The 25,121-nt window shown below is 40.7% G+C and overlaps 1 protein-coding gene and 1 long non-coding RNA gene across 2 annotated transcripts; both read left to right on the top strand.

Annotated features, from left to right (window-relative positions):
* Positions 1–597: 597 nt before the first annotated feature.
* On the top strand, positions 598–6,759 carry LOC129090513 (uncharacterized). Its single transcript, XR_008531193.1, has 5 exons — positions 598–677; positions 5,258–5,355; positions 5,434–5,523; positions 5,604–5,657; positions 6,398–6,759. It is a non-coding gene; the product is annotated as an uncharacterized LOC129090513 (long non-coding RNA).
* A 2,314-nt stretch (positions 6,760–9,073) lies between these two features.
* On the top strand, positions 9,074–22,177 carry LOC129089848 (sodium-dependent phosphate transport protein 2A-like). The gene is made up of 13 exons (XM_054597229.1): positions 9,074–9,146; positions 10,312–10,385; positions 10,494–10,679; positions 11,130–11,276; positions 11,550–11,693; positions 13,733–13,844; positions 14,332–14,527; positions 15,927–16,022; positions 16,251–16,317; positions 16,458–16,625; positions 16,775–16,891; positions 19,794–19,918; positions 20,346–22,177. The coding sequence occupies exons 2-13, from the start codon at positions 10,325–10,327 to the stop codon at positions 20,949–20,951; spliced, it is 2,025 nt and encodes a 674-aa protein (XP_054453204.1). The 5' UTR covers positions 9,074–9,146; positions 10,312–10,324; the 3' UTR covers positions 20,952–22,177.
* The last annotated feature ends 2,944 nt before the right edge of the window (positions 22,178–25,121 follow it).

Below are 25,121 nucleotides of genomic sequence, written 5' to 3'. Positions count from 1 at the left end.
TACATTCATTTCTTTTTAGGTGGATCCTGGTAGACAAACCTCCCTCTAAATTAATGTAATTATGTCATTTTTGCACACTGACGGCTGATCGTTGCAGCGCTGTGATTGGCTCTTTATGAAGGTTTGTAGCCAATCACTTGCTTCGTCTGACTACAGACTTGTTGCTGGAAGGTGTTTTCCAGTTGAGGAGCCCGGGAGGATTATTATGGGTTGAATTTGGCTATTATATGGGTTACAAAAAAAATGAGTCATAGATATATTCAGCCACATAGATGATGTCAGCAGCATGCATATTGCATTATGTGACCATATGGGGTTGGGAAGCATCTCATTTGCCCACCTTGATGGGATTGTCCCTGAGGTAATAAACCTGTGACTGTGAACAGTGCAGTGCAAGAAAGCAATAATGTGCAGTAAATGATACCCGTTTGTCTCACCCACAGCTTCTGTCTGCCAGGCTGAAAACATTAGCATACATGATTGGCACACCTGGCGTTATTTGTGTGTGTGTGTCCGTGTGTGTGTGTGTCCATGCATGAGTGGTGCGTCGGCGGAGCTATGAATGGGCAGAAAGGGGAGTGCTCTCACACACAGACACCATAGCAGCAGTGAGATGAGGAGTGCCACCTACTCCACTGCACGTCTGTACTGAGAGAAGGAAGAAGGGAGAAAAAGAGGTGAGTGTCTGAATTTCCCCCAGGCATTTGACTAATCTCTTTTTTTGGGGTGATCGTTGTGCTTGTAGTTTCATTGGATGTGTCCGCCTGCCCTTTCTCACTCCCATCATTCATCCTCTCATCCTGTCTGTCACTCAGTGCATTTCTTTGCTCGATTAAACGTCTTATGCTGTCTTGAGATAAACCTATTCATCTCCTCAATCATAGAAAAGCTCACATTTTCGTGCCAATGTTTTCTCCTATCTCTGTTTTTGTTTGGTGCTTTCGTTAATCTGCATTGGGATGGATAACAAACAGGTTTTATGTATCTGGGAAGTGTTTATTTTCTGAACTCAAGCCTTTGCTAATGGGAGTTCTGAATGATACTCACTGTGCCTTTGAGAGTCCTGCAGAGGAATGCATAAGTGGTTTAAAACCAACCCCATCCATCAGATAAATGCTTTACATTACTGTGCACTGAAAGAGATTCTGCTCAGCTGGTGAAGGACCGGCTCTGTGTTCAGTGTGTTAAAAATGAAAACGATAGTGGATTCATTAGCACTGACTCTGTTATCAGGTGAGATAAACATGGTCAAGCTGTGAATCAGGCTGGGAGCAGCTGTGTTGGTCGACTATTCACTAAATGCATCCAGCTGGGGGGAGTTGGGGTGAGTGTGTGTGTGTCTGTCTCGCACCTGAGCGAGGCTGAACAGACAACCCATCATCATCATCAATTACAGGACATTATGTCCTTGGCTCTGTGAGCCATCTTAATGTGCTCTCCTCTGCCGGTGAAGCTACTGTCCCCATGCTCACCTTGTTGCCCCAACACCCTCTGTGTTCATGCATGTCCGATAACGTCCTCTATAACTACACATATCCTGAGCAGGTGATCTTCTGTGATTAGCATGTTCAATTGCACAGATGTGGCGAGGCGGCAATTTCAGGCCAGGCTTCAATTCCACCTCCTGAACTTGAATTATGGGTATTAGTTGACTCAAAGGAGTGGAAACTCCAAGGTGTTTATCACTCACCTCCAAAGCTGAAAGGATCTTTTTCTGTAATTGTTGCTAAGGAATGAATGGACGGTGATGACCCCGAGCTGCAGATACAATCAGAAGCGATTGTGTCATTTGGGCCGACCTTTCAAGAAGACAACAGGAGTGATGCTGTAGATGTTCTCTTTGAAATCGTTTCTGTTCTTGTGAAACTCTTTTACACACACTGAGATGAAGCTCCAGAACTTCATGTAGTGCTTCTCAGTTGGGGAGTTAATTAGTGTTGACCCAACAATCTTGGTCTCTGCTGGTGTTATGGATTCAAATCTTAAGAACTGATTTTTCTTCTTACGTAATGCAGATCCTCACATCAGCATTTCATTATGTGCTGTAAAGGCTAATTAGTTCTATTAAACTTTGCTACCTCAGATTTATTTTTGCAGTTTCTCAGTCATGGTGATGATACAAGGAGGAAACGGGTGAAAAAAAGACTGCGAGGCACATTATTCTATTTGCCCGTCCTAGCAGAACAAGTTTTAAAATAGCTTTTAAGACAATTGTCCAGGCGTTGCTTTTGTGTGTGTATGTGTGTGAATGCCCATGTCCATGTAATTTTTTTTTTCAGTTGTACGCATTTTTTGTATGCAAACCACAAAGAGGCGTAGTGTCTTCGGATGTGTCACCTTGGCTGTTGTTAGCTTGCTCATGTGGACTAATCGATGGAGAAGTATTTCTCACAGCTGCAGGGCTTTTCTAGCTCGGCTACAAATGAAAACGCACTTCAGTCCAGCCTATGCGCTCCTTCATCCCTTTGACTCGTCTACAAAGGAGGAATTCCTCGTCCAACCAAAGACGGACAGACAGTGGCAGAGGAAAGCATGGGGAGAGACGGGGTTAGGCAAGCATCGTACTCATTAAGGTCATGTCCTTCGGTGAGCTGGTCAGAGAGCACACTAAGGGCTCGCTGAATGCATGCCCTGCCATCAAGGCTGATATAATCCTCCTCTATCCCTCAAAGGGCTGTAGCCTAATGCACGTTTTAGAGTAGGTGCATGGAGTTCAACAGTACTTGCATGCCCCTGGGTGAGCCAACTGAACCAACACGCATGTGCATAATAGGCCTGATGTATGAAAGAAGCTGGGAACACAAGCTGGGAACACTTCACTGGCTCAGTCCCTCTAGTTCAGATTGTTCAGTAGCAGGTAGACATTGTTGAATATCACATATTACAGTCCAAGTGGGACTTTCTAATGGGGTTCCTAAAACATTTAATGTGGCGCTGACGTCAGCCTTCACAGTGGGTGAATGAGCTCCTGTAGATCAGCTCCCATTCATTCTTCATGAGCCTTGGGCTGAATGCTTCCTGTAGAGCAGAAAGCTCAACTAAAGTTCACGGTGGTAGAAGAGTCTCTGTCAGTTCAGTTGTATCAGGAGGGGACTTTCTACGTATCATTTTATTATTGCTCTGTGGACGTTTTTGTCGTGCCAGGCTTGACCTTGAGCGAAGCAAGATTATAAACATACTTTCCAGGAAGACACAATTGTATCATCAACCCCATGATAACTTGCTTTAAAGGGCCTGAAAAACTAGTGTCTCAATAAGCTTGATGATGGGTGAACTATGAACACACAATTTTATGCCAAAGTTGGAACATTTTGAATTGTTTCAGCTGCAAGATTTCCACATTTTAGTTTTTTCTCTCTGCTCTTCTCACTGATTTGAAGTGCGTGGGGCTTGGTAAGAAATGGGCAATCAGGATGTGTCAATCAAATCTGATCAAACCACAAGATTTAAAAATGTTTTTTTAGTCATGAATACGTTATGTCCAAGACAAAAATGAAAAGGCACAATTAGAAACATTGTTCAAAAAAAAAAGAAAAATATGTACAGACTACAAAAGAGTACAAAAATAACCCCTCTCAATAATCACTTATGACCCACTAGAAGTGTGTGACGGTGTTTCTATCAACTGAGACCCTTCCCCTCTGCCTGTATTTTCTCTTTTTTTTTCTATTTTGCTGTGCTCAGGATGTTTCTGAGCGTTTCTCTGCCCCTCTCTCTGCCTCCAGCTGTCACTCCATGGCCTCTCCTCCTCTGCAGCTCTCTTCTGCCCTGGTTGACACTGTAATCGGTGTTGTCTGAGTCAGAAGCTTTGCCAAATTATCCTGTCTGGACACAAATATTAGACTAAAGATGCTAAACTCGCTGGCTTGTTGACTGAGCCGGGGAGACGGAGACAACTTTGAATGTTGTTTTTACAAACAATGATGGACAAATCGGACTCGTTCTGCCTTTAAGGATATTATCCTTGACATCAGGGGCCTTAACTTTCTCTGAAGTCACTGTACTATAGTAGGTAATAATGCTAAAATATATGTTAACAACCATTAAACAAATGCCAAACTGTTATTGCCAAAAGAAAAATATTTGAAAATAGAAAAGTTTTAGGAAAACCTGAACATGTAACAATAATCTTGAGGTCTGCACAAGGACAAGGTCGAGTAACTTGGTGTTTCTGAAGCTTTCAGCAACATCCTTTAGAGCTCAGCTGTTGTGCCAGAAACACCAAGTAGGTCGGCCGTTGTTTTTATTTTCCATATTTGTTTTGCTTTATATTGAGCAATGTCAGTGAACAACGCCTTCAAAACTCTCCAATATCTTACCCTGGTGTCTCTCCACCATCTAAAGGCCTCAGCAGAATAGGAAATCAGTAAACCACCCATTCACTCTGCATGCCAGGAAGTATTTTGATTGATCTGATCTAACTGGTCAGATGTCAGACAGACCCAGACTTTGACAGGCACCACTGAGATCGTTGGTGTATGAAAAGCTGTCTTAAGAAAATGGACCCAGACCCAGAGGTGTTTTGTCCTTGGCCACCAGGGCTCCTGACACCAGCTGTGGATCTGGCTGTGACTGTTGGTTGGTAATCATTGTGGCCTTTTAGTTGTGCTGAAATCTTTTTTTGTCCTGCATGACTCCGACTGGTGTTGATATATTTCCGGCTCTATCTCCTTTCAAATGGGACTCTTCTTCCTCCCTTTGTATATACACATTATGTTTCTTAAAGTTTTTAATCTGCATCTCTGGTTATTGGAGGAACTCTTTACTTTTGTTAATCTCATTTTATCTAATTTGTTGATTAGTAAAAATTAAAATGTAGGCAGACCATGGAGCATTTCTACTGTTACAGGACTCACCTTTATTTAAAACCTTTAGTTAGAGTTTCTGACGGTAGGATAAAGACAAAAAACTCAAAACAACTCAAGTTGAAACAATTATTCTGTTCCTGTCTGTACAAAACAAAATGAGAAGCAATAATGGGAGCAGCGGTGTTTGACGTTTCAGTGAGACAATTAGTGCCAAAGTCAAAGGTAAAACGCCTGAGGAAAATTACTCAACAAAACATTCAAATCAGAGAAGTGTGAACAGCATTTGATCCCTGAATCAGAGTCGCCATCTAGTGAAAAGAGTTCAGAACTGCAGATTTTTGAGCTGACAAGATCAGGGATCAGTTTAGCTTTTTGTTTACATTTAATTAAATGTCTTGCAACCACATGACATGTAAAGTTCCTCTTGTTCTTCCTTCTCTTTCTTCCAGTTGTACAACCACGGTGTTCCAAAGGATATCCTCTAATCAGCACTGAACCTCTCCTGAGAAAAATCTTCAAACTAGTCATGGAACAGAAGGCGAATGAGGTGAGTGAAGCCTGATAGAGAGGAAGGATCATTTTAGACAGAGCCAGAATGACTCCAATATTTTGTCTCTGTCTCTAGTGTCCTACCACCACCACCACCACCACATCTCCTCAGAAGCACATGAAGAACAGATCCAAATCCACAGAGGAGATGCAACAGACAAAGAAGGTTAGAAACAATTTGACATTCATACCTTGCATACTTTAAACTCATAGAGTCTAATGATACTCCTCTGTCTCACTTTACAGTCCTTATCCTCACAAAAATCACTCCCGGGCAGACCAGAGCTGGAAAAAGTGAAGGTGAGCTGTGCACACATGTTTTTATTTGTATTTATTTTGATCCGAAGAAATATTCAGATCCTTTAAGTAAAAATACTAATACCCCACTGTGAAAATACTTCACTTCATTGTGCAGTAAAATGTTCCCTGTCAGTGTTTTACTATGATATATGATGTTTCTGGATTAATATCATTGTGTGTGCTGCATTTTACTGCTGTAGATGTTTAAGGTTGAGCTAATTTTAACTCCTTTTATAAATTGTTGGATAGTTTAATCCCCAGCAGTGTGTCATATTCTATAAGATCATCCTATGTTTCCAGCGTCGCAGTTCTGTGAGAGCCACAAAGATCTTAAAAGTCATTCTTTCTTTATTAAAAAAAACAGCGCTGTTTTCAGCTTTATGACGATGCATTTTCCCTTTTCTCAACTCACAAAACAACACTTCATCCTTCTGTTTATCACAAAGATAAAAAATTTAAGAGCTGTCAGACAAATGTATTGGAATAAAAAGTGAAATGTTTACCTCTAAGAAGTAATGGAGTAGAAGTAAAAAGTTTAATGAAAGGGAAATATTAAATCTGTACTCATGTACCACACTCAAAAGTAAATGTACTTCGTAACAATCGAGCACTGTATTACAATACTTAAAAGAGTGCTGTTATTCATTTATTTCTATGTCACTGTTTAAAACACAAGATATATTTTATGGAAATGCAGTTGAGCTGGAGTGTATTTTTCCATGTGCCTCCCTGTTTTTCAGGAGTGTCCTGATGGCTCTGACACTCCCTCGTCCTCCACCGAGGAGCTGAAGTGACGAACGGAAGGACATTAGACTTAAGCCATCAAGTTACAAGATCATCACTTAACATGCATAAAAAGAACAAATATACACAGGGAAACATACAAAATATGATTCAAGATATTTGTGAACTAGATTAGAAAACACACAAGCAATTAATTTATGATTGGTGGAAATAAACTTTTCAAAACATGGTAAATTGAACACACACACACACACACACACACACACACACACACACACACACACACACACACACACTGAAACAATCACTTGTAAACCTGTGATGATGCTGTTTCATGGTACTGTGAGTGTCGTATACATACCACACTGAATGTGTATTGACAATAAAGTGATGCTGTTGACTGTATCTGTCTTAACTCTACTCTCGTTCCCATCTAACATCTGATGCTGCACTGAGGTACTACTGTATGTTCAAAACACAGCCGTGACTATTGAGTATCTTGAGGAGTGACGGCTGTGAAGGGTCCAACTGCTGACTCACATCTGCTTGGGTTTTGTGTGTTATCATATGTGTGCACATAACCGTACCTAATCGGTGAAGAGTCTCTTTTCGATAACTTTATAAGAGTTAAACCAAAACAGCAGCTGTTTGGAGGTATTCCCATTTTTGAGCGGCAGACACTGTATCAACGGAGAGATAAAACAGGTGAGTATTTAAAACATCCTTCAGCTAAGATGTTCTTTGGTTGAAAATACATTCCACAAACAAATCCTAGATAAACAATTGGTTAACAACTGAGATGCTATTCTATCATTACATTGACAGAAATGATTAAATTATAGTACAACAACATACAATTTAATGACTTTGTATCCCTCCAGAGGGGAAATTGCCTTTAGGTCACTAAAACATAAAAGCAACACAGACATGTAATGGCTACATCTTGGGTTTCCCAATTATTTTGGCAATAACCTTTACACTATATAGCTTTAACCGACCTGAAATTCAGGAGACAAAACTATGACTTTTTCTTTAAAAAAGTACTTAAAAGATTAATTGATTATTATGGCAACAGTTTTTTCTGTAGATTGACTAATAACTAAATGTTTCTACTGTACTCCAAACTACGTCTTTTTCACCGAGCCTGGAGAGCTTGTGTTTAGGCCAAATATGTGGCCACAGTTTAAGGTTCAGTTTTTCATGTCAACGGCAAACTTTCGTGTGCTAAAGTCTAAATTCAGCGCATATCTATGATTGATGCATTGCCTCCACACTGCTCTCAACAAAGATATCTTCAAAATCAGACACAGCATGTGGATGTCCATGTATCACCTGACATATGTCTAGATATAATATATGTTTCTGTGATTCCCTTCACTCAGATTAAAGGCTGCAAGCTCACTAAAAGCATCATGTATCCCTCAGTGTAAGATTAAAACAGGATAACGCAGCCACTGGGGAGCTGAGGAGGACTAACAGCGTGCACCTACTGCTCATTGATTGGCAGGTGCTCTGAGTGGCAGGATGGTGTATGACGACCCGGTGGCCTCTGTTTGCTTCATCCCCAGGCTGGGCAGCAACCTCCCTGTGACTTGCACATCTGTAGAGGGGATTAACAGCATCGGGGGGGAGGGGGGTGTACCAAAGAGCTCTGGATCCGCTCCAGAGATTTAGCCATGTGTGTGTCCATATGTGCATCTACATCTCTGCGTCTCTTTTCCACTGCTTAATGCAGCACCACATCTCAAGGATTTATCCCCCTCACCACCATTGACAGCAGCAGCCTTGGCTCTGTTCCAGCTGCCTGCACAACAACAGAGCTGTTATCTCTCTCTCTCTCTCTCTCTCTCTCTCTCTCTCTCTCTCTCTCTCTGGCTCCCAGCTCTAATAGCAAAGTGTAACTCTAGGCTAGTGGGTTATTAAGTTCTGCTCCTCTGAGTTCATGGATGCAAGTCTGAGGTCAGCAGATTTGGTTGAGAGCACTGCTGATGTGACAGAACTGTAGCTGGTCTAATTGTTAACAATTTACTCGGGCAATCACGGTGTTCTCCCGTGGTGAGGAGGACCTTGCCTGTGAGTAATGGGGTGTGCAAGTAAATGTGTGTAGGTGTGTGTTTGTTAAGAGGATCTACGAAAATATCATGATAGTTCATTTCCAATCACGACATGTTTGATCTTAAGACCTGGAAAAGTAAAAAAAAAAAAGGATGCAGATTATACTCAACGTGTTTGAAATACTTCCACAGACTTATCTCATGCAAGAAATGATAATTTAATACCCTGGCTTTAATCTGTGCCAAACTCCAGTATGTGATGAAAACAGCTGTGTGAAAAAATATGAGCGGACTTGAGAAGCTGGTGCAGAAATGATACTTTTCTCCCAACTTTGACCACTAGGTGTCAGATTTCTCCTGCTCCTACACATGAGACTAGAAGAACCTCCAACAACAAGGATGATCATCAATCACACCAAACAGTCCTCTTCATCTTGAATTCTTTATCTGGCCCCAAGTCAGGGGGAAAAATAGCTGGTTGAACAAACATCATTCATCACCTAATAAACGACGTGCTTTCCCAAACCGTGCATCATTAAGTCATGTCTCTGTGTTATTGATTAACAGCGATGGTAAGTTAATCGACAAGAGATGAGGAGTAACCACGTCCCTTATTTAAAGCTGTTTACACTTCAGTTTGATGCTTTCCTTTCCAGGGGGTCACACACAACACCTAACTGTTTCAGACAAGGTAAGATACTTTACTGCATATATATCAATACCAAATATGTATGTGAAGTGACTTTGTAAGATAAGATAAGATAATCCTTTATTAGTCCATCAATACTGAAGCTTTCTGGTATTATTTGTAATTCATAATTCATTCTTTTTATTTGAAATCTGGCATTTTATCTAAAAGGGACCAACAGCTCATACATCTTTTAGAGAATGTTGGCGGGTCAGCCATCACTCACTGACAACTGTTACTAAAGTAAATCTCAAGTAGAAAGATTTTGGCTCAACAAACAGCTTAGAGCAAATATGTGAGCCAAAGTGAATCAAAGGCAAGCTCACAAAAAATACAGAAACAGAGAGGAACAGTGAGAGCAGCAGACTGGCAAATATATGAGCGTTGGGGCAGGTAGATTAAAAGATAACATTCAGTCGACGCTATAAATGCTAAAGTATATTCAGCTGCAATCTATGGAACTTGTCTCACTCTCACATACATACATATGCGATCAGGGCCTCTCTGCACATCAGAACCTGCAGGAGGATGCTACACAGAATGAGAATGATGCAGCGGCTGCAATTACTGCAATTTCGACTCCTGTAATTACTTAACTCACTTCCATCCTCTTTTCTTTACAGAGACACATTAGTACTCCCTCCTACACTGGAGTTCCCGATAATATGGCAAAGTGGCTGACATGAAAAGGGGTTAAAAAAAAAAAAAAAACGTTCTCTTTAAACGGAGAGCGTGAAAAAAATATTTGAAGGGATTTGCTTCACTATAGACAGTGGAGAGACCCTTTAAGAGCTGACTTGCAGCTGCAGGAAATTGAGGACAAGACAAGTAACATGGAAACCGATGTTTCCTTATTGATTCTGACAAGGCGTTCATTTGATAAGAGGCGAGACGATGCCTCGCGGTGTATGTAGTTTAAGCGTGAGGTTTGACCTCAAAACAGACAGACAGCTGCCCAATTACATTTTGGGCCGCTTTTGTTCCCTTCTAACTGCTTGTCTGTTGATCTGAGTAGCGTGGTGAGAGATGGGCTCACATACAGACATGTTCATCTCCTTTGCCTTCTTGTTACGGCTGCAGCTGGCTGATAAACAAATTAACACTCACATGTGTTCCCTCTACAACGGTTTCAACCTGTGGTTTTAATTAACTCCATGTCTCCACACAGCATTCAAAGCACCATGTCCTCTCGACCTATTACTATAGTGTCTTCTGGACGGAGCACTGGGATCCACTACAATGGTAACTTATAGTCTTTAATTCCCATCATTCTGGGGTTTTTTTGTCTTTGAAATGCTTCAAAGCTGATCTTCCCTACCTAAGTGCATACTCTTTGTTTTTCTTTATGAGGTGGGCTGAGGATGCACGGCACTCAGCTCTCCTCACAGCCCAAACTCCCGCAGGAGGAGGACAGAGAGTCTGGCATCGGCTCCACTCTTGACCTCTCCAGCAGCTTTGAGGGCCACAACCAAAACACCAATCAACCACCCAGCAAAACAGCAATCAGGGAGACAGACAAACTCCCCAAACAGAAAGGTACAAGATCGGAGTTCGGAGGAGAATTTTGCACCACCTTTGTTGGCTGCAGGTCTGATCTCTTTGGAAAAAAAGGCAAATAACACCAGCAGAAGCCAAACCACATGCTCATTAGATAAGGACATGCTCAAAGACACACAGGCCAGTGGGATCATGCGTCTGGGAAACAAAGGCTAAGTCCTGCTGTCACTCAGCAGCATTTGGCTGCATATGGGTAATGTAGTCTGTCAGATGGCTTTGCTCTCTATACAGTATGCGAGATAGCTTACTGAGGCCATCCCTCTCATCCAGAACAAATCATAAGAATGGGAAAAACAGTGTGAAGTGAAGGCTAGAAACGTGCCACAGTTGTGTGTTATATGTGATATATTTTTGATAACTTTGTACTTTACTGTAGGGCATGTTCTTAAGCTAAAACATCACCCTGGTTTTTGTTGTTGTTTTCAACAGATAGCTCTCCGCAGACCACAGGAGTGAGTTGGAACAAGACAGGGCAGCTCCTTATCAGTCTATCCAAGATCCCTCTCCTCCTCATCCTCTTGTTCCTCTTTGTTTGCTCCTTGGACACGCTGAGCTCTGCCTTCCAGTTAGCTGGGGGTGAGTACAATAACCATCTCTGCCCCCCTTAGCCGGTTGATAGTGACTCAGCCTGTTGATGTTTGTCGAATAAGTGAGTCACTGCAGAACAGTTCACACTGTCCTACCGGGGCTCTGCTGTATAATTTACCACAAGGCTTCATCTAGTGACCTCTCTGAACAGTAAGTTGGAATTTTGTTTAACATTGCTCTTGGCAATTGTGTCATATCTGAGACCAGCATTTTTTGTTTTGTTTGTGTCCCTGTGTGTATATGGGCGGCATATTTAACCAGGTAAAGTGGCAGGGGACATTTTCCAGGACAATGCAGTGCTGTCTAACCCTGTGGCAGGGCTGGTGGTGGGGATCTTGGTTACGGTGCTGGTCCAGAGCTCATCCACCTCCACCTCCATTATCGTCAGTCTGGTGGCCTCTGGATGTGAGTAGGAGCATAAAAGTGTGTGTAAATGTGCCAGGGCCATGCACCGTACAAAACAAGTTATTTTAGGTTTTAAATTTTGTCCAACCTGGACATTTTTTGCCCAGGTTGGTGCCTCATTTATTCAGAGGTATATGTTGTCTGTTTCTCGAGGCTATTATTTGGCATACATATAACATATAACAGTAAACTAAGAAAACTGTAACATAGCAATACATACAGAAAAGACTCCCATGTTGCATGTGTGGCAATTTATAATCTCAGTTTTCTCTCCTGCTGTGTTCTCTATGGAGGACACAGTAAATTATTATTCTTGATTTGCTTCTTAGCATTACGGATCAAATCAGTGAAAATAGCTTTGGTTAAATACATAAATGTTGGCAGATAAATGTTTACTAGGTCAGCAGACGATTTAGGTATGTATATATACACATGTAATAGTGTTCTCCATCAGTCAGGAGTAAACAAGCAGAAGTACAACGGCCAAAACCAAGACCTCAAGATGTGATAGTCAATTTCTCAATACTTTGCAACTTCTTGTCTGGTTCTCAGCTCCAAGTACATTCACTGGTACCAACAACATAATCTGTGTTCCATATAGTATAAAGGCAAAATAATTTCCTCAAACAGTTGGACACTGTAGTTTTAGGCAACCATTACTCAAAGGGGGGTAAATTGAGCATTTGTTGGGGACTATTTTCAGCTAGTGTATGTGGGAGTGACTCAAAATGTTCCCATGTTCATTTGTTTTTAATAGTTTTTGGTGGTCAAACAATGGAGGTCTGGGCACATAATAAGCTATAGGCGTTAGCTACACAGAAAATGCTCAGTGGAATACATTTATTATCGTTTTGTGTCTTTCCATGGGATCTTTTTGACAATAAGAAAAATATAATCAGCATTATCCTTCGCATTTAATTAAAATGACTAAATTAATGAGGCAGAATTGAATCTTTCTAATGTGTGATTATTACCTTACACTGACTGATTTACTGATCTGAAATTGCCATTTTGAGATTGTAGAGCTGCAGTGGCTATTTTTTTAAAACATCAAAGAATTATTGTAATCGAGCAGGTTGGACTGGGATCAGAGATAATGAAATCACACCATTTCACACCCTGTAATCTCCCAACATCTAAGGCTACAGTTTATCATGCCTCATAAGACCATTACATGGTGAGGTTATGACCTGTCTGTTTCTAATGAGCGGAGCCTCCGAGGTCTCCCCTCTTTCATTACTGTGGTTAAAGTGAATGATATCAGTATGCAGGAGCTGCTGCTGTGATTCTAAATCCTTTCTGTAAAAAGAGCCAGGAGAAAGAATATAGGTTATTATCAAAAAGAAAAGGAGATGCATTTAATGCACGAACGTGTCCTGTGGGGTCACCATCATTAAAGGCATCCTCAACTATGAACCCCTGTGAGGGCTAAGCTGCTTCCACTCAACTGCAGATAACAATCCCCCTTTAATCCCCTTTAAAACTCTTGTTGCATTCTGAATTGCAGAAAGGTCAGAAAAGTCAGAAATGTCTTATTGTCTTATTCTTATGTGCGTAATGCATTACATTACATTACATTACATTACAGTCATTTAGCAGATGCTTTTATCCAAAGCGACTTACAGGAAGTGTATTCAACATAGGTATTCAAGAGAACTACTAGTCACCAGAAGTCATAAGTGCATCTCCTTTCTTAAACAAGCATCTTAAAGCATAAACCAGAGCAAAAGTATAGTGCAGAGGCAAATTACTACGAAAACAATAATTGCAACAGACTAATACGAATATAATAAGTGCTACAAACTACTACGAATAGGATAAGTGCAGTAAACAAATATGAATTCAATAAGTGCAGCGAACTGATACGAATACAGTAAGTGCAACAACTAATACGAATGCAATAAGTGCTACGAGGAAGGTCATTACCATTCAATGAATGTGGACATTTAGCCATTTATAATGTTTTTTCTTAACTCTATAGTTTTAAGAGTGATTACTTTAACCTAAGATGTACCGTTTTACGTGGTCTCACCCAATAGTGCTTGAGGTGAGGTCGGCTATTCCAATCATCATGGGGTCCAATATTGGGACTTCAGTCACGAACACCATAGTGGCCATGATGCAAGCAGCAGAGAGGACCGAGTTTCAACGGTGAGTGAAGAACAGTGGCAAGGCAAAGGATGAGTGGAGGGGAAAGCTGAAGAGCAGGGAAGAAGAAATTGAAATGGAAAAGTGAAGAGGATAAGTGGGGAGATGGAGGAATGAAGGGAAAAGTGCTGAAATAGGACAAAACAGAGGAGGGGTGAGGGGTGAAGGGAGAGCATTAGCAGCTGTTTGCTGCCTCTTTGCTTCAGCCTCCGTTTGAGCCTAATTTCTACAACAGTGACAATAATGGCTCCAAACCACGTTGATCTCACACCACTGAACAGATGGCATGTTGTTTAATCTGTGTCTGGTAAACTAATATAATTGATTAAACTTTCATAATATACTCACACACTGAGTCAAAACTAAAAGAGTCATTACATCCCAAAAAGTTGAGCCATGAAAAGCAGATTAACAAGCAATCATTTTGAGTAGTTGATCATGCTGATGGCTGACCTTAGACAACAAGGAAAATGATTTTGACCCACTGCAGTGCCTTTGCTGGGGCAACAATCCACGACTGCTACAACTGGCTGTCGGTGTTGGTTCTGCTGCCGCTGGAGGTGGCGAGTGGCCTAATGGCCCGGCTGTCGCACCTGTTGGTCACCAGCTTCAAGCTTCAACCAGGAGAGGAAGCGCCTGAGATGCTCAAGGCCATCACTGAACCAGTCACCAAGCTCATCATACAGGTAAATCAGCCAATAATATATATTTTTGTAACTGACCATTTGCGAAACTCCTCCCCCAAACAAATGGTCCAATTATAGTTAAGTAACTGTAACTATGGCGGGACTGTCAATCTCTGGATTTCTGTAGTAAGAGCGATGCATATGCATTTGAAGAGTTTCGAGGATGATGGGTTTTATTTGCCTATTTTTGAAAACAGAAAACACAAGAGCACAAGTGCACAGAATGGACAAAAAAATATTGTATTTGTCAGTTGTAAGTATGGCGCAATCATTAACAAATCCTGCTATCTAGCTTACTGCCTACAGAAGTAACTGAGTGACTTTACGTGCCAATTAGCAGATTACATTAGTTTGTGGGTGATGGGTAAAGTTATAAAAAAAAACTGTAAACAACTTGCATGTCCACTGTGTAGCATTTCCCCCCACTATAGAGGCAGGTCCTGGATGCTACACACTCTAAGCTAACTTTAACCTGCTCTTTATTGAATTTGGAGAAGTTTACACGAAGAAACCCTAACAATGTAACCGGAGATAGTGTTGCATTTCTCTATTACTTTGGTTAGATATCCTCCTAAAAGCTTATTCAGTTGTAATAAAACAAAATTAAGCAACTGGTCAGGGTAATCTGACCTTGCATTTATACTTATTGTCGCTGTAATGCTAGGACTAACAAGCTCTAAACTGTAATGCAAGAACATTGTCGTTTCTAAAATCTAAAATCTTCTTCATTGATCATCGCTGGTGAGGATGATATGTTTTTGCCTCCAACATGCAGTTTTAACTCCAGTCTTTAAGCATAATATCATGTTTACATGTAAGACCTCTTTCACATTATTCTCATTTTAAAAGAAGTGAGCTAGAACCCCCCAAAAAAGGGCAGCTAGAGCCGGTGTAAGCAGCAGGTGTTTATAATAGCACTAATGATGGATCTGTTCTGTTAAGTGTTCCAAGTGAGAGTGACAGTGAGCCGGCACGCACGCACGTACCAGGAACCTGAAATCAAAGCAGCTAAATCAAATCAGCAAGTCTTAATGTATTTCGTGGAAAAGGCCCATTAGCTACCTTGAAACAGTTGCCATTTTGGCCTGCAAAGTTGTCAGTTGCTGACTAAAAATGAGAGGCCTGCTTTTTTTTTTCCAACTCTGTCTCTATATCAAGAGCCCATTTTTAATTTAATTGAGTGGCAAATCTGACGCCGGTATTATTTGAAACTAAGTGGTGCAACTGTAACTAAGAGGGTGGAGCCTAACAAACAGTCAGTTAGTTTTCCTAAGTGTGTTGAACAGCTGTGATGGAGGATGTTACTGAATGACTGCAGGTTGAATACTCTAACCCTGCTCTCCTTTGACTCACTGAATCTAAAAGATGAGCGGATATTTTTTCTCTTTTTCATCTTCAGCTAGAGAAGTGTGTGATCACAGGGATCGCCATGGGAAATGAGGACATGAGGAACAGGAGCCTGGTGAAAGAATGGTGCCAGACTGACCTTGTCATGGTAATGGCCCCGCCTGCGCTGTTGTCTCCTGCACATGTAGACACATTGTGTCCCACACTGGCGCCAAATAGAGCATGGCACTGCTGCCAGTGAACTGTGTTGCAAATTTCTGATTTCATCACAGATGCTTCTTTCTTTCTTTCTTTCTTTCTTTCTTTCTTTCTTTCTTTCTTTCTTTCTTTCTTTCTTTCTTTCTTTCTTTCTTTCTTTCTTTCTTTCTTTCTACAGTCCACTGGCAATGTGAGCAGGGAAAACTGTGGATTCAGTCATGGCATGTCCCAGTCTTCAGTGAAGTGTGAGTTCAAACTTAATAATATTTGATATATGACACCATCTCTTGTGAAGTGTACAATGCTTTTCTTGTATACATTTTCTTTCAGTATAGTTTGTATATGGGATGGTTTCCTGATGATTGTTGGTGCTGTCACTCTGCAGGTAGACATTTATTTGTGTCCAGCGGACTGTCGGACCTCACAGTGGGCCTGATTCTCCTGGCTGGCTCTCTGGCTCTTCTCTGTACCTGTCTGCTGCTTCTGGTAAAACTGCTCAACTCTCTTCTTAAAGGCCAAGTCGCAAAGGTCATCCATAAAGTCGTCAACACAGGTGGGCATGCTTTTGAGCTGCTGGAGATTTGACACAGGTTATCATGTAGCAACTGAATGAATGATGCAGTCTGCAAAGGAAGAAGATTCAAGTATTGATGTGTTTATACAGGTCGGTAACTCCCATCTCTCCTCCCTTTTTCTCAACAGACCTGCCATATCCGTGTGGGTGGCTGTCAGGATACATGGCCATGCTTGTGGGTGCAGGGGTTACGTTTGTGGTCCAGAGTAGCTCTGTCTTCACCTCAGCCCTGACTCCCCTAGTAGGTGGGTGAAACATGCTTTTACAACAATTTCAAGCCTCAAATGGTGGAGATTATATATTACATTCTGTAAAAAATGAAGTTAAAACATTTACAAGATAAAAATGTTAACGTGAGAAATGTGCAGGTACAGGATATATGACCCAGAAGAGACAATAAATTGTAAGCAGAGGTAAAAACAGAATCAAATGAGTTAAAGCATGAAAATCTATGTGCACAACTTCATATCTCATACATTACAAATGAGAGGAATAGGTAGAAAAAGCAGACAAGATACTGAAAATGCAGAAATATGTTAATAACCCCACTAAGAGTGATGCAAATAAGTAAACATTAACATAATGTAGTAATTTTTTGTTATTAAAATGTATCCATTTGTTAACTTCCCGTAGACTCATATGAAATATGATATCATCCAATAACATTGCTTTCACCAAACTTTTATGTAAAACCAACATCTGTCATAAAAAAATTGAATAAATATCATTTAGTATTTTAGTTTTTAAAACTAAAATTATAAACACATGTTTTTTTCTCTCTTGGAAACCATGTGATTGTATTCTGCAAAACACCAGAACTGTGGACAAACACTTTAAGATTCAGTGGAGACATGCACAATGAGTTGAGAGTGGATGAATGTTTGTTTCTAGCAAGCGATATTTAACAAAATCTATTTTTTTGTTCTTTGTTTGACAGATTTGTTTGTACTGTCAGTTAGAATTAAAACTTCATAAATGAATGGTGACCTACAGGGTTATTGCACTCTTGTCTCACTTGCGTGGCTGTTAATAGCATGCAGTATGAACACAACATAAGCAGAGCACGGCTGCATGGCTTTGTTTTACTATCTTGGCTTTGTTCTATTTTTCTTGTACTTGAACACCACCCGCCTCAGTGACTACAAGAGACCGAACCATTTTAAAACACCTAGGCCATTAAAGTACAGAATAATATAAATGTAACCTTGTGCAGTCATCACCTCAGTGTGAGTGTGAAACGTGTGGCAGCATCGCTTGGTTATTACAGTATATAAGAGACATGAGAGTAATGTTAAACAACGATTTGATCCCTGGCAGTTGTCCAGCACTTTATTCTCTCTATAGAAATACTATCAGGTACATTTGACAGTTATGGGTAGAAGCCTGATGGCTGCTTAGTGTTACAGTTGTAGGTTCTACATCATATTCAAACGCCAACTGTAATTCTCATAGCAGATTCTACTCATTCACTTTACATTATAGATTGTCATTGCAATTTTTTCTTTGTGATTCAGAAGTAGAAAATAAGTAAAACAACTCTTACACATTCAGTTTGGTTAATTTTCTCCTCTTTTTGTTGGGTGATCTTTGAAAAAGTTCTGTTTATAGTCCAGGAGCAATTCCAACACCTGCCCAGTCAAGGTTGGACTGATGTGAAGCTTCTTCTCATCTCATCATGTTTCATTTGGTGCAGACCCTCGGGGAGGCTCTTGTAATGTCTTATTAAACTGGTCTCTAGCTGTGCAGAGTATCAGAACTTGTCCTTGAGTGGGCCAACACTGTGCAGAGATGGCTATCAGTCATGTTACTTGTCTGGACTCTGCTTCTGGCAATTGAGGTTAACCACTGCGTTTGTGGACTTAGATTATCTCATTTCATGTTTTACACAAACAAAAGTGATGTTTGTTGAGGAAGAGAGAGAACGTCAGGCACTGAAAACAACAGCATGTGCATTTTACATGCGTCAGTCAAACCTGGAAGAATCACCACTGTAATCTATCAGCTTGTAAACCGGGCTGTTGTTTCCAGGCCACTGTTAATTTTGCACCAAGTTATAAATTCAAACACCACAACCTCTGAACAGACATTCCCTGCTACAGTGATAAATTGTTAACTGTACATTGAGCAAAAATTTACCTAACCGCTCTTGTCATTTATTTAATGGCTAATCAAAATGAGTTTCTTCTCATACTAGCAGGATAATAACATAAATTTCCCCATGGCTAATAGCTAATCTACCAGATAGATGAGAACAAATAAGGACACGACCCTGCTTATTTCCACTGATTGAGTCTTGTGAGGTTTGTAAGAACATGTTGCATATCCGGCATTGTATGCCACTGGCTTAATGAAGCATGTAAAATCAGCAGTGACTGAGTCATCAGCCTGCTACTCAGTGATAAATGTGAGATGGGAATCATGTCTCAGTCGAAACAGGAGTAATTAAGCTGCTTAGAAAAAAAGCTAAAAGGCAAGAGACCAATACACATGGATGATGTCCAATCCTCAGATACACTTAATTAAATATTGCTGTTTATTTTATGTTAGACTTTAGTTTTACCTTCCCTTCTAACACTCCTGTCACTATGTCATAGTATCAGGTATTGAAAAAAAAATTAAATTACTGCCACCATTGGTCCTCTATTTTAGTATATTTATCTAAATAGTTACTATTGCAGCATTGATCCTACTATTGTTGTCAGTTACTGTCAAGCAGCCATTCATTCATTCATTCATTACTCATCTAATCTGGCAAATGATATTGCATCCTCTATGATTCCTCTGTTGCTTTTTGTAATATTTGCTTTTGTTCATCACCAAGTACGGATGATATTTTATGTTGTATTAATCTCAGATGTAATTTGAGTCAAATAGTTTGACTAATTTTTTTTAAAATTTGTTGACGAACAACCTTTATGGCTCTCAACAGTGTTCCGAGTACATTTATTTTGTTAATTTGGTCATATACTGCTTCTTATTCTTATATAAAAGCAGTGGATCAGTTTTTTATCAACTTCTCAGAAATGTAATCCCAATCAAGGAATTCCACTTACAACTCCTGTAGAAGCCACTACATTCCCTGGCTAACCATCTTTATGTAATGTCCTTGTGTCCTCTGACCCAGTATGTTTCTGTCGTCTCCCTCAGGTATTGGTGTGATCAGCCTGGAGCGAGCCTATCCCCTCACCCTCGGGTCCAACATCGGCACCACTGCCACAGCCCTGCTGGCAGCTCTGGCGAGTCCGGGGAACAAGCTAGCAGTTGCCATACAAGTAAGCCAGAGCCATTTCTAAATTACAGCAAAAAGAGAAATAAAGTGAATGCACCATTACCACCACCCTCTCACTTTGAGGAAAAATACATATTTACATGATATGTCTCTCAGAGAGGACAGTGTACACACAGACAGTGAGACAACACTAACGAAGAGATATTTCCTCTACACAAACAAAAAAGAGTTGCACAATCATTCTCTACAGATGGTTATGATAAAGTCTTTTTATGAACATGGATTTATGCATAAACAAGCTGGAGGCAAATAATTGGATGTTCAGTGAAAACAGTTGTTAGTTAATCTTCTCTTTCAAACAAAACAGTCAAAACAAGGACAATCTGTCATTTCCGGATTGACTGTCTGACTGTTAAATACATCCTTCAGCACTCACACACTGCATCTTTGTATCTTCTCATTTCATGTAGATTGCTCTGTGTCACCTCTTCTTCAATGTCTTTGGTATTCTGCTGTGGTATCCTCTTCCCGTCATGCGCCTGCCGATAACGATGGCTCGTGTCCTGGGTGAGCGCACTGCCAAGTACCGCTGGTTTGCAGTCTTGTACCTTCTCCTTTGCTTCTTGCTGCTGCCGTCGCTGGTGCTGGGCCTCTCGCTGGCAGGCTGGCGAGTGATGGCTGGCGTTGGGGCTCCTTTCTTTGGTGTGGCCTTCTTCATCACCATGGTAAATGTGATGCAGGCCCGTAGCCCTCGCCACCTGCCCACCAAGCTGCGGAGCTGGGACTTCTTGCCCAAGTGGATGCACTCTCTTAAACCGCTCGACCGGCTCATCACCAAGGCAACTGTCTGCTGCGGCTCTGCTGACCAAGAGGGCCAGGGAGAAGAAGAAGAAGAAGAAGAAGATCAGCATGTATCAACACAGGCGACCTCTGTCATCATGCAGAAAGAGTCCACCCAGAGGAGGGCACAGCTGGCTTATGACAACCCAGCCCTGGACTACCTGGATGAGAACAGACCAGGTGTGAGGGTGCTGAGATTGAAAGGGTTAGAGAGGTGCAACAGCACTCCACTGTAGTCAAAATGACATTCACACTGAATTTTGTCAGTATTGAGGAAACAGACGGATTGGGAGAATGACATTTTATAATGATTTGGAAATATAAATAGAATATAATATAGCCTCCCAAAGCCAGGCTTAATATCATGAGCTCAGTATGACATTTTCATCCAACTGAGCAAGCTACTGATGAAGATTAGTTTTTTCTGTCTTTGAAACTTAATTAATGATGAACTAAAACGGAGCATAAAATGAAGCATGATTCTATAACTGTATTAAAGGTTCACTGAGTAGTTTTTGCCCACTAGTGGTGCTATGGAGCAATGTTTTTGTGACTGTCTCCCCCATTTTGTTTCAGCCAAAAATGTAGCAATGCGTCAACAAAGGCAGCAAAGAAGAGAATGGCCATCTAGTTAACAATGATGTAAACAACACAGGGTGGTGTATAAAACAGAAAAATATTAAACTTCATAGTTAAACGCAATGCGTTCGGGCGAGGGACATAAAGAAAGCTCCACCGAGCAGCTTTAACTAGCAAATGTGCAGCAACATGTACTCAGAAACGAGTTTCAGTGGATCATTTTGCACATTTGAGAAACATTTACAGAACACCCATATCCTTCAGTCTTTTGCAATGACCAGTCAATAAACACACTGAGTGCATGTCTACAAAGGCTTTATGTGAGAGTGAGTATAAACCTAAGGATTCAACTTGCCCAACCAAAGTTCATCCATTTCATGATTGTTTTTCATGTTTTTGTGTCAAGAACAAGCAGACAGAAAAGGTTGTTAACCCAAAGCGTAATGAGAAAGAATCGTATTACATAGTGGATACATGTTTGATCATTATGTTAAAATGAATGTACTCACTTGTTATATAAGTGGATGTGGGCGCCTGAATACACACAGACACTACAAAGGATTCAAATAATCATCACGTTAGCTTCTTGATCAGATCTACAAAGGAGTGTATGAATATGTGTGTGTGAGCTGAAGTGTTTGATGTGTATGCTTGGTTAAGTGGGAGAGAATGCACACGCAAGAGGTGTTGCTGAATGTGTGAATATGTGCTGTTTTCTCTGCTGCGCTGTAACAATTGATCATGCGTTAAATAAATGTTGATTCTCTGCATGAAGTCTCTTAATTTGATGAGAGAATAAAGTCTGACTCTTTCACTTTTGAGGTGGCAGACTTTGTGCTTTGCAAACAGCATGAAAGTACACATTAAATAAATAACTACTCTCTCAGAACTGCCTAAAAGAGAGACGTCATTCATTCTTGTGTCTTCTGTCTTACTTGAAAGAAATAAGGAAGATGTGTCTTTTTTTGTGGACCCCATTAATCTGCAAACGTACACTCCAGACACTTTTTGTTTCAACAAAGGCAACTCTGTCTCGTCACACTCCTCTGATCCTGCCATGCTCTTTAAAGTTTTGGGGTTTTAAATGAGCTGCAGCCATCTCCTCCATCAGACATGGCAGTCTGGACAGAGTTTGCATCATCCTGCTGACTCTAATGTGAACCCCGGAGGCATTCGAGAGCAGTCTTTAAAGGAAGGGGAGCCAGAGACAAGAAATCTACCTTGACACTCACCTCTGTACGCACACACAAAAACACACCTGTTGTGCAGCTGCACTCTCTTCTCTGAGTGAGAGCTGATGTGAGTGCTGATTATCTGTTGGGAACTGCAGTTTGGATGGAGTCTAGCAGAGTTCGGGTCACGGCCCTGCCAGGCCCTTGTGTCAAGGGATTCACAGCGAGGACCCGGAGCTGCCAGGGCTCTCTGGCATCACAACTGTTTTTCAGCCACTACATTATTATCATAAATGATAATCCTAAATGACCCTTTTACTTCACTTGGCTAGGATCTGCAAACAATTCTCGTGTGTGTGTGTGTGTGTGTGTGTGTGTGTGTGTGTGTGTGTGTGTGTGTGTGTGTGTGTGTGTGTGTGTGTGTGTGTGTGTGTGTGTGTGTGTGTGTGTGAGAGAGAGAGCATTAATGTTTTTACAGTACAAGGAAGTAAAACCCTCTAGAGACTAAAAGTAATGTATTTCTGCCATGTTCACAACTTACTTCATGTAGGGCAGAAGTCACAGCCCTTTCTTCAAATAGCTAGCTTAAACCCTCAAACCCTTTGATTTTGCTGCCTAAGCATTTTTGCTTCACTACCCAGGTGCTGAGGCAGCAATAATCGATGAACAGCTATTTCTTGCTGTGTAAGTTGTTAGAGTTTCTCAAAGAGAATACAAGACACTTAAAAAAAAATGTTGATCCAGAGACATCATTACTACTGCAACAACAGAAGAGCTCTGTGATCAAATGCAGCAGACATATTGACTTAATACGTTTTACTGGGCTTCTTCCAGCAATAATACAAGTTTTTACATGACAGTTTTTAATGGTGCAAGTCATTAAATTGATGTATGTCTAATAGTACTTAGTGATTAAGAATAATGGCCGTGCTCACTATCAAAACAAAGCAAATGAAGCCACATTGCTTGCTGAACCAGCAATTGCTAAAGAAAATATTGCAATATATCCCCTTTTTCTCAGAAATAAGTGGTCAAATGCAGGAATCATTTACTTTTAAACTGTTTTTTTGTACTTGGTATCCATGACCTGTCTTGACCTTAAGTAAAATAGGATAATTGCAAATGAATGTATTTGTCTTAGAAACACATTCAAAGAACAAAGACAAAATATTCTGTCCTAACAAAAGGCTGAAACTTTTCATCGTTCATTATGTCCACAAATCTCAGACAGATGTGAAATAATATGTTTTATTCATACATGGGCATTCAAGATCCATACAGATTCCACAAATACGAGCTGTGATCCCAAAAGAACTGATGGATCATTTTACAAGATCATTTTTCAGGGATCTTTTTTCCCCCAACTATTCATGGTTTCTAAAATAATAACCAGAGTAACAGAACTGAAAATGATCCATTATTATTCAACATGGCCGGTGGCTGTTGTTAAGTCAGCACTAAGTTGGCCTTTTGGGACCACATGTTTACCCAAACCTGCAGAAAATGCTTCACTCATATATTAGTCTCATCTGGGGCCAAATGTTCTCAGTTTACTTTTACTTCTTTATCACAAATCCAGTTGGCTACTAATCACATTTGATATTCAAGCAATGCCTGTTTTGTTTTATGTGTTTGCATTTGTTCTTCTTAAAACTAAGATGTGGCCGTGCTTGATGGAGTCGTGATGATGCATTTGAAATAGAACCTTTGATTTGATGATAGATCCGCATGCCTGCACATACTAGTGCAGGATCAGACCTCGATGGCCATGGCAGAGTGAGGTAGAATTGATTAAAGAATGGTGAAGTGTTGTCTCTAAAACCCCTATGTGCTTTAAGTGGGAACATTAGGACAGGCGTGTAGGCCACAGCTGGTAAGGTAGCTTGTTAAAGAGTAACAGAGGTGAGGTCTCAAGCATTCCTCAGTGCAGTCCAGGTCACCTCGACAACAATCAAGTTAAATGTTGAGAATTTAAATTGAACTGACACACAGGGACCTAATTATCACTGAGACCTTCCTTTGCCATCTACTTTAAAGTGTTAAATGATGGCTTTATTATAAAAACTGTGCATGTAGACAGAAAGGTGGGGAAGTTAACTCGGGACAATACAGAGGGTTCCAGTATTCAACACAAAAAGGGATATCACAAGAATTATTCATGAAGTTTGAAAAGTTCTTATCACTGAAATGGTTTTCAAAAAGTATTTAGATCTTTTGAAAAGTTCTCGCAAATAAAAACTGATTGTTGTCAAAGCGCATGCATTCAGAAAACTGATCTCAATCAACCAGCGAAGAGGTTTTCTCCCCATGAGTTTATAGTACTTCACATTATCTCTGCTGAACTCACATCATTTCCTCTTTAGCAGCACCACACATTTGTATTGAATGCAGCTGAAATAGAGGGGAGAGAAAGAGAGAGAAATCAAGAGAGAGAGAGAGAGAGAGAGAGAGAGAGAGAGAGAGAGAGAGACATACCAGAACAACGTTTTTGGGGCAAAACAAGCTCTCTCCCTGCGGGGAGAAGTGGGTGATTGATTTGAACTTTGCGTGTTAATGTACTCCTGTTTTTCTGCACTGAATGTGTGTTGACTGGTAGTTAAGGTTGTTTAACAGCATGTTCACCGGCTAATGCAGTCATACTTCACTTCAGTTACT

Source organism: Anoplopoma fimbria, chromosome 4 (assembly GCF_027596085.1).
Source record: "Anoplopoma fimbria isolate UVic2021 breed Golden Eagle Sablefish chromosome 4, Afim_UVic_2022, whole genome shotgun sequence".
In the NCBI taxonomy this organism is placed as follows: Eukaryota; Metazoa; Chordata; class Actinopteri; order Perciformes; family Anoplopomatidae; genus Anoplopoma; species Anoplopoma fimbria.
This window is presented reverse-complemented; position numbering and strand designations above follow the sequence as displayed.

Excerpts from the sequence above, each read along its gene's own strand:
- LOC129089848 (XM_054597229.1), top strand. The coding sequence starts at position 10,325 with ATGTCCTCTCGACCTATTACTATAGTGTCTTCTGGACGGAGCACTGGG. Across the intron at positions 11,277-11,549 it reads TGCCTTCCAGTTAGCTGGGG|GTAAAGTGGCAGGGGACATT; the intron begins GTGAGTACAATA and ends ATATTTAACCAG. Across the intron at positions 14,528-15,926 it reads TCACCAAGCTCATCATACAG|CTAGAGAAGTGTGTGATCAC; the intron begins GTAAATCAGCCA and ends TTTCATCTTCAG.